The sequence below is a fragment of the Parambassis ranga genome, chromosome 3 (genome assembly GCF_900634625.1).
Source record: "Parambassis ranga chromosome 3, fParRan2.1, whole genome shotgun sequence".
NCBI lineage: Eukaryota > Metazoa > Chordata > Actinopteri > Ambassidae > Parambassis > Parambassis ranga.
In genome coordinates, this window is record NC_041024.1 from 2,389,558 (window position 1) to 2,408,259 (window position 18,702).

General features: G+C 44.3%; 1 protein-coding gene across 2 annotated transcripts in view; it reads left to right on the forward strand.

Moving 5' to 3' along the window:
• Window positions 1-18,702, forward strand: part of crtc3 (CREB regulated transcription coactivator 3) — a 30,042-nt gene that overhangs the window by 7,904 nt on the left and 3,436 nt on the right. Inside the window, exons 4-13 of one of the 2 annotated variants that reach the window (XM_028401142.1) lie at window positions 2,862-2,923; window positions 7,983-8,045; window positions 9,602-9,705; window positions 12,955-12,993; window positions 13,097-13,182; window positions 14,936-14,985; window positions 15,589-15,809; window positions 16,640-16,875; window positions 16,968-17,213; window positions 18,246-18,329. In XM_028401142.1, the coding sequence (XP_028256943.1) occupies window positions 2,862-2,923; window positions 7,983-8,045; window positions 9,602-9,705; window positions 12,955-12,993; window positions 13,097-13,182; window positions 14,936-14,985; window positions 15,589-15,809; window positions 16,640-16,875; window positions 16,968-17,213; window positions 18,246-18,329 (1,191 nt within the window). The remainder of the gene's footprint in view (window positions 1-2,861; window positions 2,924-7,982; window positions 8,046-9,601; window positions 9,706-12,954; window positions 12,994-13,096; window positions 13,183-14,935; window positions 14,986-15,588; window positions 15,810-16,639; window positions 16,876-16,967; window positions 17,214-18,245; window positions 18,330-18,702) is intronic. The other variant, XM_028401143.1, reaches the window with a different exon arrangement.

Below are 18,702 nucleotides of genomic sequence, written 5' to 3' on the forward strand. Positions count from 1 at the left end.
TTTGTGCGATTTTAAATTGCCATTCAATGGCACACGAATTTGTAAATCTGGCATGCCGTCATAGAAATGGAACAAGATGTATATAAATGGGAGTTTGTTGTGAAGATGCGGCTTTAGGGGTACAATTCCAAAGACTTCCAATACCCCGTTCACACTGGGGGAAAAAATGTGGCTTAAGCAGGATTCGGCCGCATCCTGATCAATCCAGATGTGTTTTTTCTGAGTGTGAACACCTCAAATCCGGCTGAATCCAGTTTGATTTCAATCCGGCTAGATCCACCCACGAGAGGTGGATCTAGCCGGATTGGCTCAAATGTGGCTCAGGTGTGAACGCAAATGTGGCGAGCGAATCCGGCTAGCGACATGCTACGTCCGGTTAGCGACATGCTACTTCCGGTTTACGGGGAGCGACACGGGACAAATACCCGCATGACTCGGCCCTACCACGGCGTGAACGGACTCTGTATATTACGAGGCGCCACCTAGTGGTTTGGAGGACAGCAAACACGCTGGATGAAGCCAGATTGAGTGCGGACACAAGTGTGTGCTAGCCAGATTTGAAAATAGGTCTGAACGCATCCAGCTTAAAGGCTGTCTGGGCTCAATCCTACTCTAGCTGGAATGACTTTCTCCAGTGTGAACGGGGCCCAAGTGAATGAAAGTTTTTGCATAGCACCGGAGTGCAAAGCATGGTCACACAAAAAGCAATATTGTTAGTCAGATATTTGGGTTGGAAGCTAATCAGAATCACACTTTACAGCGTGATTCACCATTAACGAGTAATTTATTATGCATAATTAGAAGTGTTTAATTAACAGCAGTGGAGCGTCCCCCCCTCCCTCCCTGAACATTGTTTTATGATTTCCTTTTTCCACTTTTGTGTGCTTTTTAGACCACAGTGATGACAAGCTGGAAGAATTATAAAGATTCCATTTCTTAATCTGAATCCACACCCAGTGTGATGCATTTACATGAAACAACAGAACACCCCCCCACCACCTCCTTTTTACTTGGAACATTTTCATAATCCTGATGAGGATCATTAGTGTGAGAGGCTGGTGTCCCGTGCCCCAGCATGTGATGTCATATCAGGGTATATTTCTTTGGAGAACAGCCGGAACAGATGCATCATGTAATGGTCTTTAGGGTGTCATGCCTGTTCAGGAAAACATCAGAAGAAATCCACATTGGCAACCCTTTCATCATTTAGTGTAGCATGACATTATCGAAAATTGTTTTTCAAGCATGTTGGCTTTGCTGTTGTGTACAATAGATGGGGTTATACTACACCTAGGGGCATGGTTCTCTGTTCTGTCAGTGTAGCATAGGTCATAATAAGACACTTGACTACACTGTGAGTTAACTCGGTGTAGGTAATATGAGAATGCTTTGTGGTAATGTCTTCTCTCTCTGAGACTATGGGCTGTAATGTAGTACTCCACTGTGCAAAGTGTGGAGCCATACAGAAGAAGAAGAAGAAGTCTGCCCTGGTTACTGTCAGATAGTAGAAGTGTGGTCAACATGGCGCCAAAGGTCACCACTGAAAGAGATTGTTGGACCGTCCACAGCTCAGGCAAAACGGTGCAACTGTGAGCGATGATCGGCCCTTGTCTAGTCTGTCTTAATGTTAAGATACTGATACGCTGTCGATTCAATGATGCCTACAGGGAATCTGGGAAAAGATAGAAAATATAAGGACATCCTCGGCCTTTCTGCTCCTCTGGATGATGTCTTGCCCAAAACGAATTTTCCACTCCACAGTCAGTGTCTTTATTTTGTTATATTGACCCTTTAAATGATCATGCTGTTTATTAATCTGCTTTTGTAGATCAAACCGTTCTGTCATCAGTGATATAAAGTAGTATAGTGAGTATTTTTTCTGGTGACTATGAAAGGCAGTTACAGGGGTCACAGGGAAAGAGCATGGCTCTCTGCAGGTTCTGTCTCTGAGAGTCAGCTGAGTCTGGCAGCTATCATCTATGGAGAGGAGGTAAATGATGATGATGAGGAAGCTGAAAATGAAGCTGTGCAGTGTGGTTAGTGGCTGTGGCTTATCCAATCACAGAGCCATATTTTTGAAATGGAAACGTGGTCTGTGGTTGGAATGGTTGCTCATTTATTTCTTCTTCTTTTTTTTTTTACCCACAAGACACAAAACATAAATGTACAGTACAGAGGCAGGTTGACTCCTCCATTGTTGTTGAAAGGTGTTAATCCAGTTTAACTGGATTGTGCCTTCTCCTCCTTTGTGTCTGGAGAAACCACATTAATGTCCTTTCCACCTCGTTTGTGTATCTTTTAAAAAGAGGGGCGGGGTTATCCCATGTTTTGTGTGAGAGGTGACGAGTGACAACAACCCCTTTACTCTTTGTGCTGATAGTAATGTGTCCAAGGCCTGAGCGGATGGTATGTGGAACAGAGGCTGGCCTTGTGTGGCTCTTCTTTGAATTTTAAGCCATTGCCGGGAGATGTTTCCAGAGAGAAGAGCTCTCTCTCTTCGCAAACCAGTAAAGAGAGTAACTGTCAGAGGGACCAAACACCGCCCAACTGAGGTTCTGCCCTTCTACACACACAATGCCAGGAACTCTGTGTCAACAAAAAGTAGTAAATCAAATAATGCTGTCATTGTTTCATTAAGGATTTTATTGTTCATGACTGTGTGTCACTACTGCAGGCCTTTGATGAGAAGGTTTTCTTTTCTTCTGGTACACGTACTTTAATGTTGCACTAACTTGGAGCCAAGCTAAACACTTTTAAATCCTTTAAAGCGTGGGAAGAAAAGTCAAATGTGTGTTTCTCTCTGTGTGTATATCTGTTATGTTTTTAAGCTTTTGCCAATCATTTCCTTAACATAGCCCCACATAGAGAGCTCTCCTTATGGAGCGGTGTACCTGTCCCCCCCTCCGGACAACAGCTGGAGAAGGTGAGTAGCGCCTCTTGTTGAGCAGCTGACTGAACGCTTATCATCGTCTTTCTCTGAGCAGATTATTTTACAACAGGACCAGTTTCCTCCTGCCAGCAGCAGTTTCCTGTATCAACCCCTCTCTGTGCCTGTTAGTTTGTCGTTTCTTTCTCCAGGCACCAGCCTTCTTAATTAAACAGAAACGAGACACGTGGAACACCTCTGGATGAGCCGACAGCGGGCAGGGGTTGGAGTTGTTGCGCTTGTGCGCAAATGTTTAAAGTGTGAGAATGCTGTGTTAGCCCTGGGGAGGCTGCATTTAACTAAAGGTGTTTGACAGATAGCCTTTTGTTTTAAAGGTCATGCCCAACAGCATTCACCCCACTGTTTAGGGATTTAATGTCGTCACTGCCCTGTGGTGCAGAGTCTCCAACTTAGCTGAAGTTCAGTCTGCTGGGCTCACAGCCTTTGATATGAGTGACAAGCTCTCTTTTTTTCCAGCTTACATTGTGCCTGTAGAGCAGTCAGTCGACTGACAGCGTTTTTTTCCTCAGTGTTTACAAGGGAGTGAATTATGGGTCTGTGATAAAAGCGCTCAGCCAAGCTCCTCCCCACTCACTCTTTTAGCTTCGCTCTGTCTCTACACTTGTGTTTTGTATGCTGGCTTGGTCGGCTGCCAGTCACCCTGCCTTGTCTTCTTCTACAGCGCCGACACAGACGTTGGCCAGGCTCAGCGCTGAGCGTACTATAACAGCTTGTACTGTAGAAATGAATTAAGGCCCACGCCCTCTCGTCATTGTTGACAGCACAAAACAGGTTGGCTGACAAACATCCTCACGGAGCAGCCAGACGTCAGTGCTCTCAGAGTGGGCGTGTTTCTCTGCAAGCCATGTGGCACAAAGTGGACTCACACTGCTTTGTTCCAGACGGCTTCTCAATGAATGACTGAGCGTCAAGTCGTCTTGAGTATGAACAAAATGTGACAATAGTTTTGATTTGAATGATGAGTGATTAAATTGTCTGTCATCAAGACCTTGAAGGCTCGGCTAGGAGACTTTTTTTTTTACCAGCAAGGAAACTACTCTGTGTCATTTTGCAAAATTGTTAGTCAGATATTTGGGTTGGAAGCTAATCAGAATCACACTTTACAGCCCAGAATCAAGATGTTATATTAAGCATTAGGACCTCACCATGTTCCACACTGTTGCACCTCTTCACCAAAGTATGCATGTAGCAGTCCCTGTTATCGATTGCATCTTGAGGTCACAATGATTCTTTTAAAGGCGTTTCTCATAAGTGTGCACTTTTAATCCCAATTTATGTTGCCATAAATATCCGAGCAAAACTCCTCCCTTCCTTTTAGTTTAGCTTTTCTAAACCCATCTCTCTGCTCTCTCACGACTTGTATATGTTTACATGATTGGCATCGGCTCTGTCAAGTCTCTGCAGGCCACATCTAGCCTCCTGCTCCAACCTGCAGCAGATTGTTGTCACAGTGTGCAACCCCCTCAGCAGTGGATTTTGGCCTGCGTCATCATCACAGACAAGACCTGTACATGTTATATTGCCTTAGTGGTGGCTGAAACTGATGATATATGAACAGGCGAAGGGCTGAAAGGATGAAGGACATCCAGATCTGTCCACCTGTGTACTGAAAATATGAGACTTGTATGTATATTTTCATTGAAGATGTCTTTAGTTTGAGTCACTGAGTCAGAGTGGATTGTTGAGGTGCATGTAGCCAGCATGTTCCTCTTCTCTTTAGACCGCAAAGATGTCAAAGACAAAAATCTCACAGTTTTGACAGCCATGCTGGAGTGAAGCTCAGAGAGTTTAAGGTGCACATACACTTCTTCTGATTAATTGGACATTGGAGCTTTATCGACATGCTGTACAAATACATCTTGTTGAACCCTGTTCCCGTTATGCTTTACATTGTCAATAAATTGAACAAGTGAGTTCAGTTGTTGCAGTGAGTTGTCTTGGTCGGTTTTGTCACGGCCAAGGAGCAAGGAGTATATTACGCCACTTATCAGGGTCATACTGACGACAGACAGCCGGTTGCAGCCCACTCAGCATTTCTGAAAAAGGATGTTTGCATGGCAGCTCAGTAATTTCACAAATTAGGTCAGAATTAATGTCATAACAGCAACATTTTGCAACAGCGTCCCTGTCCTAGTAGCTGTGTAGTTGTGGGAAAACAAATGAACAGTACAATAGTTTGGTTTTGCACAATCAGTGTTGTGTTTTCGGTGTCAGGCTGCAGACGGAACTTGTCGCTTAAAAAAAACAGACATAACACACTGTTGGAGGGGAAATGGGAAATCTGTCTGGGCTGAGGCCTTGCCAAATCTGGGAGGCTTTTCTTCCAGCAGTCTGCTGGGAAGTCCCAATTGAAGAGAATTCTCTTCTTTGTTGTTATTGTTCTGTGCATGTTTGGAACCACTCTCCTCTGATCAGTGGCTGAATCTGGCGGCCATCGCTGGAAATGGTCTTAGGCCCTTGTGTTGTTGCAGTGAGGAGCAGATTCCCTGCTTGTCCATCTCAGGGGAGAGCGGGGCGGTAAGTGTTTACAACGCCAGCTACATCTGCACTGCATTACAGCTAGTCAGCTGTTGAGAAGAGCCACAGAGTGCTTTAACCGTTTCACTGCTTCAGCTGTGACAATAGCTTCCTGCTTACTGTCTAGCCTCTCGAAACTACAACAGAAATCCTGTTTGGAGAACAAGGGAACTCAAGATAATGCAGGAAATGTGAATATACAGCCATTACTAAAACCCAATTCCCAATGCAGAACCTTGCAAGAGAAGATCTGGTTTAAACGGTAACCTTCAGAGCTGAAAAATGAAGCTTAGCTTAGCATCGATTGTTGGGAAAACAGGAAGTTCATGAACTTCTTGTCGTAGCTGGCGAAAATTGTAGATCCTCTAGTGGCCACTGGAGGCATCAGCTGACCCTTCAGCTTCACATGCTTTTTTGCCTGTTTTTGGATTAGCTGGGAGTTCAGAGGAGTGGATGTCAAAAAGTGTATGAATATATCTGAGCTCCTCAGGCTGTGTGTGTTTGTATTGATGTGAGTCAAGCTTTTAAGGCTCTGTGATAGCAGAAGAAGGCATGTTAGTGCTGAGGGATCAGCAGGCATGACAGAAATGCAGGGGGACAGAGCTGTTCACATAGCCTTTAACCGCTCTGTGACCGGCAGCCTGGCCAACTGATTTTATCATCTCTCTGGATTTTGTGAGACATGAACAAAAACGATGTGATTTCCCAACTGTGTCCATCTGTTGCAAGTTAGCCCACAATTTCTGACATCCACCAGCTGTCCCCTTTACAAATTACAGTGCATATTTAGAAACTTTTTTTTTTACTATATGCTAGCGTCTGGGAAGTGAGAGGTTTTTATTCCTAAAGGGTCTTTAGGCATCGGACCTGATGCAGCTCTGTGTCCCTTTGGAGACCATCTGCTTCAGGGTCAGATCCTCCATCCAGTCCCACGCCCTCCTTCTCTTCCATTCACCCATGTTTGGCCTGTTGTTCCTGTACCAGCCTCTCTCGGGATGAAATCTCAGACCAGGTTCCCTGGAGACGGCAATGTAGAAAAAGGCCTTCCAGAGGAGCGTTTTTTATTTTTTTTCCTCCTTCATTTTTTTAAACTCCTCTGACTTTTATCCTCCATTTAGGTGGTCTGATTGCTGTATCGCTTTGTATTAAATTAGACTGCGTCCCCCCCCCCCCACTTGACCATCAGTCATTCCACGTGAAACTTTATTAACACGTCATTAGAACCACGGTGTCTTTTCTTTGTGAAGGGTGCGGTTCCACAGTGTAGTCAATTTGCATTCCATAGCCAGCGTCACATACCTAAATATAACAGGCATATACACCCAACAGTAACAACTTTCATAACAATGTAGTGTGACACAAATGTGTCACACTACATTGTTATGTTTGTGTTTTCACAGTGCATGAAAGGTGTTAATCTTATTGCTGGAGACCTGCAGGCTCAAGTGCTGTAGTGGTGGGTGGGGCCGAAGTTCTCTTCAAAGTCACAAATCTCCATTGACAAAAGCTGTTATTTAACCTTGCAGAACACAGTAGTTGTCAACTTACTGATGCTTTAATAGCAGCACTGCTACCTTACTTTGTTGAAAACAAAACATTTCATAATTTATAAAAGTTGTAATTTTACCTGAAGGAACATGGGAGTGCTTGCTGATGTGCTGCTTATTCAGTAGCATCATTGTTCACTATATCTCTGACTGCTGTGGGACTAGGGTGTTCTGACACATTATTAAAGACCTAAATCTGACAACACACCATAATGATGATAAAAATAAACTAAAGGCTCCCTCTGTGTTCTGTGAAATGTCAAAGGTGTCTGGTGCCCTCGAAAAGAACATCGATTTAACAGCATGAGTTCCGTAACAGTGACACAGTAAACCTTGAGCCAGATAGTATTACAGCATAGGAGTGTAACAAAGGTTGTTGTTGTTGTTGTGTGCAGCATGCGCACAGATGCACAGAGAGCGGGAGGAAGGAGGGTTCAGTGTGGGCTCGCAGATCCCTGCGTTTGCCCCAGAGGCCTGAGCAGGTTAATCCGGCTCTGTTGTTCAACATTCCGCTCGGTAAGAGCAGCTCAGAATGCAGTAACATCAAAAGAATGGTTTGGATAATGTGACTTCATTTAGTCATTTTTAAAGTTGTACAAAACAAACGGCCTCTATGTTACTTCCAGGCTAAGAGAGAGAGTGAAGACTCCTTCAGAAAACTTCACTTAGTGTTCCCACTCCACCCTTTCACGCTCTGACAATGACTCTCCACATGGAGTTGTTTACATTCGACTCTCTGTCTGGCCAGAGAGCTGATGTCAGCAAACAGCTCATCAGCTCTCTACTCGTCCTTAGTCTTCACCCTGCTTTCAATATATTCTCTTTTTGTTCTGTTTGAGTATTTTCCAGGGATTTTCTTCTTTCCTCACACGTGTCAGCATTTTTAACAGGATATCTTCACAAACTTTCAGGCAGGAGTCAGGGGGCTCTGCTATCTGTCTATCATGGTTTTCCTCTGTCTGTCTTTAAAGGGAACAGCAGCCATGGACTGAGGAAAAACGGCCTGGGTTGAGATTAATATCACAACTCAACAGGTGACCCTTGACCCCACCCCCCCTCTCCCTTTCTCTCTTGTCTTTTTTTTTATCCTTTGCTCACAGAGGCCAACAATTCTGTTCTTTGTCTTTTTGCAATCTCTCTCGGCTGCATAATGTTCTGGTTTCTATCCTTTGTTAATCTCAGCCTGATTTGTAACATCTCAATAATCCTCTCCTTTCTTCCTTTGAAGCACTGAGATAGGCGGCCACAGAGTCTCAGCAACACCGCTCCACTGTGGTTGATTTATTAATCATTTTTTCTCTTTGTAGTTTTTTCCACTCATCTTTCCAGCCTGGTAATTCCGAAGCATTAATCAATAATTCTCTTACTAACCCAGCTTTAGGACTCACGGCTCCTTTTGCAGTCTAACATCACGGCTCCTCGTTCACAGCTTATTTTCTGCCTTTTTTGCAGCCTTCACAAAGTGTTGTACTGTTTTTGTGTTGTCGTGTCGAGGTAGCATTGCACTGTGTACCAACTTAGAGAGGAGTTCTCCTTACACCCCCAGAAACTCAAAACTTACATAGCATTTTGTTTTGTTCTAAAAAAAAAAGACTCAACTGTCAGAATGTAGTTATTTTATTTTAAAACATTGTGAAAATGACACTCATCCTTTTTAGAAGCTACTAAAACAGAATGAATAATCAGCCTTTAAGCTTCATCAGTCAGCATTTAATGATGATAAATCATCACAGCTGTTTTATGCTGTGTCTGGAACAAAAATAGTTTGCACTAAAACGATCCTGTAAAAAAACAAAAAACAAAGCGCCACTAGGAATCCATGACTGACAATCATGCGACCAATATTCACATGGCAAAAATTCAGAAGGTAACTGGCTGAATGGCAGGTTTTGTACAGATGCAGCAGTCTGCAAAAAAAACACTTCAGTTCAAATTATATGAATGATTTAGGCCATTGTTTCAATTTCAATCTGAATTTTAAAAGTACAAACGATTTAAAGAAAAGATGTAAAATGATTCGAGTGTTCTTTTCCGAGATAAATCTGTCTGCAGTAAGTGACCAAACCTGCAGTCAGACCTGGCAGCTTTAAAAGTATCAAATGTGTATAATGTGAGTAATTACGGCTCCTTTCTGCAGTTTAGTCGAACAAAAGCAGGAATGACACTTGAAAGAACTGATCGAAGCCTAATGGAGCACACTAAAGAAATCACTCGGCTGAATTGGTGTGGGTCTTACTCATGTGTGTAGCTCGCCTAAATGTGGGAGCCTTCTGCAAGTGAAAGCTGAGCACCACTGGAAAAAATATTTCAATTTGGACATTTAGAAACACCTAAACATAGCAGGCGCTAACAATGTTATTATTTTATCATGGAGTGTTTGTGTCAGCGACTGATAACGCAGTGCTGTCAGGGTGTTTGTGTGTGAGGTCAGTGTGAGCCTCAGACGCCTGTGTGGAGGCGGAGCAGGAAGCAGAGTGACTCACTGACCTTATGGCCTGAAGAAACCCTCTGCCTCTGTCCAAGGTGCTGGAATACTCCGCATAATTCTCCTCCTCTTCCTCCTCCTCCTCCTCCTCCTCCTCCCACACAGAACCAACTCGGATTCTGCTCTCCATACGAGCGCCATGAATCCGAACCCTCAGGATGCATTTGGCATGAACCAGCAGATGGGCAGAGGTCCCCCACAGCGAAATGGTAAGAGTAACACACACACACACACACACACTTTTTAAAGAGAGTATCCTCTTTAACTGTGTTTAACTGGTTTTTAATTGTCTTCAAATCCATGATGGCTCCATTGTTTGGACACTCTTTGACTTCTATCTGCATCTGTATTCAATACAAATCCTATAAAGTTCCCAGCAGTGTCCTCAGCATACAGCTTTTGGTTTTCTGGTGCATCCACTGGGGGGAAAAATCTTTTATAACTTTTAAATATCACTTCTCTTTAGGAGACTAGACAAAATCAAGAAAAATGTGAGTTTCTTTAAACAACTGCCAAAAAGAGAGGGAGTAGGAAGATAAAGTGATGCTGTTACAGTTGGTGGTGGTTCCCTGTCTGCTGCGTTCCTTCACAGATTATCTGATCTTTAACTGCTAACTAACCATTTTAAGACTTGGTTTAAAGAGAAGAGGACAGAGAGGATAACAGGACTTTTAAAGTATTTCAGTATTTTCCAAACCTTGAAGCATCTCACGAAGAACTTCTTTCCTTATTTTAGATGTTAGCCGTGAAAGCTTTAAACATGGAAGTTAAACATAGTTCATGAGCTGTTTTTTAGCTCCACGGCCTCTTTACATATTTTAAACATTATATAAAATGATGTATTTGGGCTGAACGTGGTTAGACTGCAGCTGAGCCATGATCTCTTACTGATCTGCTGTGAGACAAACTTGTTGCTTCATCTCTTCTGGAGAGAGTGTGAATGACGATGAGGAGCGGAGCTGACAGGATCTATTAACAGATGAAAATGTAGGTGGAATATTAACAGTGTAACACACACACACACACACCACCAACAAGGGCAGGAAGCAGTCCAGAAACGCTAATTAGGATCCACTTATGTACTGAGACATGCACTCATCCAGTGCATTATACTCGAGCGGAAAAAACCCCACAATTACTGCAGCACAGAGCTGTTTTAAAGCAGACACCCTCATGCAGCATGCAGGCTGCAGCTATACAAGGCCCATGTCATTGTCATCATGCTACTTTATGGTGTTTGTGTTTCTGTTCCTCTGGTCATTGATTAACATGCAGCCAGCTGCTCTTCAGGCCTGTCAGCCACTCTGGCCTCTGTTACACAAATCGTCTTTATTCTCTTAAAATGTTCCACCGTCGAAACTGGGCCGAAGAAAAAAAGGAAAAAAGATCTTCCTCCCTCCTTCAACACTCATCATCCTCTGTGATCTCAGTGATGATGAAGTGTGGAGTGGGGGGGGGGGGGAATCCTTGGGTCCAGTTGGAAGCGCTCCTCTGTGTGTTTAATCCACACCTTCAAGCAGGATGTTGCCTTAAAAACTGGTCCAGGAATAAGTGTTACATACAGACAGAATCTGCCTGGGATGAATTACAGCAGTGTAACTTACCTTAGCCCCAGGGGGGAAATCTGATCTACGGACTTGTAGTTTATCGTTCTAATAACACTCATTGTTTTGAGTGTGCCAACACCAATGTGTGTTAATAAAAACAGCCAACAAAAGGCAGCATGTGGTGGTTTTGCCACATGATCGTCATGGACTTCAAAGCTTAATGTGGCACTTTCAGAGCTGCTTATATGAGAATTTCAAGAATTCAAGAATTTTCCTCGGGGATAAATAAAGTAATTCTGATTCTGAGCAGAAGACAAGTGCAGAGCTGGTTCTGGTGGAGTCTCTGTCTGCAGCGTCCACAAACATTTGACAGGACAGCTTTGGTGCACACATGGACAGAGGAGAGCTGGAGACAAACTTCATGATCCCCAGAAGAAACAAGCAAACAGACTGTGTCTGTCTTTGTTCAGTCTGTTAGCACAGTAGGTCTAAGTCGCACCATTTATATGACATATAATGGGGGATTAATCCATTAAATGCCGCTTTCTGCTCTATTCTGATGCACATTTCATTCAGTGGAGAGATGCCAGACATAGATTCAAGGTATTATAAGTAATGTGTGTGTGTATATGAAAGCTTAATATAGAGATATAAGGAGATAATTCTCCCCATAGCACACTGCTGCTGTATGTAATGTACCAGCACATATAGATTTCTGTACAGGCGGTATCCTGTTCTGTGAAAGCAGCCATGACAAAGACGTGGTTGATGTTGGAGAAGGAGCTCGTGGCTCGGTGCATGAACACAGAGCGAGAGCTGTGAAGCCCCAGGGCGCCGTTGACACCTCAAGGTTTCTGCGGGTTTTGAGTGGTGTTAAGCCCTGGCTGATTAAAGAAGCATCTAACTAGGAATTACAGCTATGAGTCACACTGCCGGGTGGAAACACACCCGGCAGCTAGAGCAGAGGAGTTCAGCTACACTTGCTTTTAGTGTGATTTCTCCGCTGCTAGTTGCTCTCACCGGGGGAGGGAAAAAAAAAAAAAGCAGCATCAGTTAGTGGAGATCTAGCGTTACTCCTCCAGCAGGGCTCTGATTGCTGGTATGCTCTGGCAGGAGTCGTTTTTTTTCTCATAATCCTGAGCATTTACAACACCCATGTTGAGTGCATCGTACAGTGCGGCCCTGCCAGGGACACGAGCCAACCATTTTCCATCCCAGTTGTCCTGTTTCCGTCCCAGTTGCGACCGTGAGCTACAGCGACTAAACACCTTTGAAGGGGAAATGTAATGATGCCAGACTGTTGTAGCGCCTCATTGTCCCATCTGTTCCAGCAGCCTCTCAGAGTGAATGGACCTCTGAGAGCATGAGAGCATGGAAGGAGAAGGAACGGGCAGGCGGTGGATCAAAGTCTAATGTAGGAGAAGCTCAAGTTTGAGCGATGAGGAGTCTGGAAGGAGACTTTAAGAAAAACTTTATTTCCTAATAGCTAACAGAAGTGGTGCACACACACACACACACACACAGGACACGGAGTAGACGGAAGGATGTGAATTGGGTACATCATGGAGGTGGAGGAAGCCTCTTTGTGGCGTGAGGAAAACAATGGCTCATCAGTCTTTGAACCCCCCCCCCCACCCAGCTCTTTGCTCTCCTCATCTCTGTGATTAATAACACCATGCCAGATGCCCAGCTGCTGTGTTTATGAAACTGCACAGTAATTGCAGAGTATTCCAAAGGGCCTGTTCCTGTCAGAGGAGCCGCTTATTGTGTCAGACAAGCTCAGATTATTCAAACAGCTGGTTAATATTGAACATCCTGTAATGTTCCTCTGCTCTTGTTTTCATGTCTTTCTTTATTTCTTCATCGATCATCGCCCTCCTTCTCCTCACTGTGATTGTTTCTGGCGTGCAGCTAGTGTAAACGAGGCAGACGTGGATGGCTCTGGAGATGGTGAGTCGCAATTTCTTTCAATAATCAAAATATAATAAACATTTCACTGGGAGGAAACCTGTTTGAGTTAAGTGTCGCTGTCTGTCTGTCCGTCTGTCTGCAGTCTTCTCCTTTCCCACCCTGGCTAATGAGGAGAATCTAATAGGTGTCAGTAAGCCTCTTCCCAAGCAGCTGTGGGAGGCCAAGAAGGTGAGACACTTGCTTATTTTCGACATCAATAACTTGACACGGCAACTCCACATGTAAGCAGATTATCTTCTGATTATTGCTCTCACATCAAATTGGTTTATTGCCGTGTTTTTAAATGGCCGCCACGTCAGATCAGGTGATCCTGTCGCCTTACGTTCCCACTGTGACTTAGCTGAAACATGTCGGCATACGCGTTAAACCGGTCTGACCTGCATGACTGCAAACAGTTTAGAAGAGGTAGATTTTTGAATCAGGAATGTTTATAGCCACCACGTTCGAAGCACATGTATAAACATCACGCCTGTCTGTTCCTGCCTGACAGATTCTTTTATCTGATAGATGTATATCGTAGCCTTTAGAGTCCGTGACCTGCACTTCAGTTGGAAAGTCTGAATCTAAGATAAAAGTTATTAAGACCATCAGTCACGTGCCAATAACTCCTTTATTTAAATAAGCATTGAAATGAAACCATTTTTTTGTTCGAGTTCTTTCTGTTTATAATTGTGCTGTTTCTACTTTATATTTTGAAACAATAAGCACTCAGTGTGAAGGAAAAAAACACCAAGAAACGACTCACTTGAATCCTGTCCATGTTTTTGTTTTGTTTCCAGAGATCATGACCTGTCACACATTGTTGTGATTCAGATGGATAGACAGCATTGCAGGTCACTGGAGCAATACAAATGTTTGATTTTGGGTTGTTTCAGAGGATTTGAGGTCCCATTTTGAGCAGACTGCCGACCACGCCGTATTGAGAGTGACAAAACATTTACATAATCCGTGACAGAGCTGTGTTTACTGATTGAATAAAGGTCTTTTAGTATAGTACGGTTCGTATCGCGGTTCTGAGGTCACGGCTTTCGCTTTGGTTCGGTTCACATTGTTGAGGTTTTTTTCTACTTTTAACAGTCTGGAAATACCAGATGAGCATAAAATATATATCCTAATTATCCAACATTCAACATATTTAAGAATCAGTTCAGTGTTTCCCATCATTATATCAGGTCAATTTCATTTTTTTAATTTCTGTATAGCACCAGATCATAACAGAAGCCATTTAAGAACCTTTGCTATAGAACAGGTCTACACCTTGTTCTTTATCAAACAAACTGAACAGCTCGTGTTATTTATCTTATTTGCACGGCACGTCATTTCTCTCTGTGCACAGAGGCACGATGCGTGTACACGCACAGACACACACAGAGACACGTGTGCGCACATACTCCCACCGTCGGACAGAGAACGACATGCTGGTTGGATAGACTTTTGCCATTGAAATATGCTGTTTACATCCCGCTCTGTGAGCATTGACGGGACCTTCGGCAGCTTTGCGCACGATTGGACGCAGAGTGCTGTGGGTCTCTCTGCTCTGCTGCAGCTGAACCTGCTGCGTGAAGCTACAGAGAGAGTGACCGGCTGTGAATGCGTTGATGCGGGGGAGGAGCTCACGGCCGCTGCTTGTCGAGGACAGTAGCCTGACTGCAGAATGATTTCATGTCAGTCTCCAAACGTCACCAGAGAGAGTCACTAGTTTCTTTTGATTAAAAAAGTTTGGAAAGCCGCGAAATGTAGCGAGAGAGACGCCAAGTTGCCAACACTCGTCTCTATGCATTACTTGATGCACATGTCCAGAACCGAACAGAACACACGCCCCGAACCGAAACACGTGTACCGAACGGTTCCGATTTTTTTCCTGAACCCTCCCACCCCTAGTATGGTGCATAATTGCATTTTGTTTGTGCTTCTGTTATAGGTCCAGTCTCTGACATCAAGGCCTAAATCATGTGAAGTGCCTGGAATCAAGTACGTATAAGACTATATGTATTTATTGGATAATTGTACCCATATGGTGTAATCATCAAGAATGTTAGAGTCAGTTATTCTGAATAGGATGTCAGTGTTTTTTTTCACTGGCAGTGTGGTTAAAAGAAACAATGGTATCCTAGAAATGACATGCCACACATTCCCCCCCGCCTCAGACAGGATGTCCTGAGTTCCTCCTTGACACCTTTTTAAAATGACAAAGCTCTTTGACCACTAGACACCACAGGCAGTGTTCAAAAACATCAGCCACAGTTTTTCTTTGCACGCATGGTGGTTCAATTCAAGAATAAATTGTAGGTCATATTTTTATGAAGAGCCTTCATTGATCAGCCTTCTGCAGAACATAATACACAATGACTTCTAAACTGCTTTGGCCTCCTTAATGTTTACTCTCATACTCATAAAGATGCTCAGTATGTTTACTTCACTGCTGTAGTGTTGTGCCTGTATGTGTAATTAGAATATAGATAATTGTCATTTTGAATCGGAAATGGCAGCAGGAGCCTTTTTATTAGTCATTGTTGACATTCATGTCAAAGGATCCTCTCTCTCTCTCTCTCTCTCTCTCTTCCTTCGCTGCAGTATTTTCCCGTCTCCGGAGCAGAACCCGGGTCTGTCACACTATCAGGGCTCGTTGAGTACTGGTGGCTCCCTGCCCGACCTCAGCAACCTCCAGTTCCCCTCCCCGCTCTCCACCCCGCTGGACCCTGATGACAGCGGGGGGTACCCCAATCTCAGCGGGGGCAGCAGCACCGGAAACCTTCCGGCGGCCATGATGCACCTGGGCATCGGGAACTCGCAGGGTGAGTGGAGCAGAGATTTAGGTGTCATGTTAGACACAAACACACCTTGTACCTTGGTTGTTATATTTTGTAGCACACTGTGTGAGTGTGTGTAGTTGATTGACGTCCTTTTCAAATCAGTAGCTCATGAGAATTTCTTGCAGTTTTTTGGGTGTTGCTCAGCAACACAACTCATAATTGTTGTATATTATCTGAATTTACTTAGTTGAACAACATGCACCCCGTCTCATTGTCAGGACTAAAAATATCTGCGTGTGTGTGTGTGTCAGTGGAAATGAGTCATCATCTGTGGGGATTTTTTTGTAATAATCTGAAAGTCTGTTCCAGCATGAGATTTTAAAGCTGGAAAGCACTGCTTCGGGGTTCTGAGCAGGTTCCAGGTTTCTTTCTCTGCCAGCCGTTCATACATTATTGATACCTCAGTGAAGGATTCCTCTGTTTCCAGCTTCCTCAGTCTGAACTCTGATCTGATCACACCCACTGCTGCTCCCTCCCCGTCTCTCCCCTCTTTGTATTTGTGTGGTTGGGCTCTCATGTCGGACACAGTTCAGCTTGGCTGAGCACCAAAGTGACAGAGGAACTTTGACCCTCCTCTGGCACGCTACAATCAGCTCTTTTCTTTTCCCTCGGTTTCTTTCTGTTCTCTCGTTGTCCCTCTCTCTGCTCGCCATCGCTCTTTCTCTCACACAATAACATCTAGTGTTTTGGAAAACATGCTGGAAAATCAAGAACATACCACATCACAGCTTCCACATCTACACCCCTAATGAGTCTGGAACGTGACTGAGTGAGCTGTCCATGTGTTGCGCTCTGTGTTGTTGTCACCGCAGGTCTCTCGTCCTCTTTGAGCAATCCTTCAATTCAGGCTTCCCTCAACAACTGTCAGCTGCAGTCATCGCTCAGCAACCCCTCCATCAACTCGTCCCTTCGTCTGTCCAGTAACTCCCCACGCCGAAGGCCGGCTCCCATCAGCCCCCTCACTCTGTCTCCTGGAGCTGAGCAGCGTCGGGGTCTGGCCAAGCAGCTGTCTCCCACCATGTCCCCCTCGCTGTCCCCCATCACACAGGTACACCCACCTCTAAGTGAAGGTTCGCAGGTCTTTATTAGCCTCACAGTCGGTCTGTAGTGACTCCTGCTGGCCTTCTCTGCTCTGTGTAGGGAGTTGCTTTGGATACTTGCAACATGCCGAGGGAGCCGCCCCCACCCTACCCACTCTATCAGCAATCCCAGCATGCAGTGGACCAGGGTCGACAACGGCAGCAGCCGCACCAGCATCAGCACCAGCACCAGCATCAGCATCAGCATCAGCATCAGCATCAGCAGCAACAACAGCAGCAACAACAGCAGCAACAGCAGCCGGTCTCCCCTCTGCAGAGCATCCCACTGGACTTCAACACGAGCCAAGTAAGTGTCATGTTTTATTCTGCACACAGGTGCACAGAATTAGACAGAAAAGAGTAGACTCACTATTTAACCCATAGTTGTAACCAGTAATAAGAGTAATGGATGTGTACTGATTCCTCATGTGTCAAGAGAGAGACAGTTTTGGCAGTGTCCGTCCCAGTACAGCGCCACTGCATCGGCATAATGCCACAATTCCACATGACTGAAACACACATGTTAAAATGGTGCTGTTGAAGAGGCCAGCGTGTTTTAAAGTCCATTCTGAAACAGGGGAGAACACTTGTGGAGACAAAATGGATGTTCTATGTTCTATGTGTCTGTGGTGGCCAGTGCCATCATGTGTGCTGCTGTCTGCTGGGGCAGCAGTCTGAGGGTGAGGGACATAAACAGACTCAACAGACTCATCAGGAAGGCGGCCATGTTGTGGGAGAGGACCTGGACTCTCTGACAGAGGTGTGTCAGAGGAGGACGTGGTCCAAAGTAAAGACCATACTGGACTGTCCCTCCCACCCGCTCCACACTGTGCTGACCAGCTACAGGAGCTCGTTCAGCAACAGACTCCGACTCCCACGATGCACCGCTGAGAGACACAGGAAGTCATTCCTGCCTGTCTCAATCAAACCACTGAACTCTGAACTGTAACAGTCACTCAGACACTGTACATTCAAACTGGTTCATTCATGTCAGGCTTTTTACTGTGTAAAGGTTTATACAGCAGTAAATATGTTCTTCTTTCGATAAAACTCAGGGATTTAAATGCTGTCTAGGTATTTAGATATTTATTATATATTTCAATTTCATATTTGAATTTCTTTGATTTCTATATGTCTGTAACAAAAAACAAATTTCCCCTCAGGGATAAATAAAGGAATTCTGATTCTGATAATGAATTAATTTCCCATTCAGTAATCTGACAGAGAAAAATGCTAGAAAAATAAGATAAACTGCCCACATCCAGCCGTGTAACGGCCTGTGCAGACCTAGTAAGACTACTGGAATCTATTGACAAAATAATGTCTTCTTTCCTGACAGCACAACAACATGGCAGCGCTCTTTAACGATCCTTTCATGGAGCCACAGTACTCGAATCGCCAGAGCAAGACTCTCCCCTATCAGGTGATAAACACACACACACACACACACATGTAGTTTGTATGATCTAACCAGGACTGACAGAGACCAGGACCAGGGACCTGGGACTGATTCACTTGTTTTAAGTGTTTGTAATTATAAAAGTGTTTTGAGTGGAAAGAGTTACAAAAACTCTCAAAAAGAGAGTATGTGAGGTTTGAAAGGTCAGATGATGTGCGGCGTCGGTTGATTGCTCCACTGAGGAGATTATTTGTGCCTTCTGAGGTCAGTTCGTCAGCAGGGTTATGTCTCCCCAGTGGATTTTCATGTGATTGTACTCAGTCGCAGTGTTAATAAGGTTTTTATTGTGCCATCTGCATAATGAGAAAACATTGCGAATGACTCGGAGACTTCACAT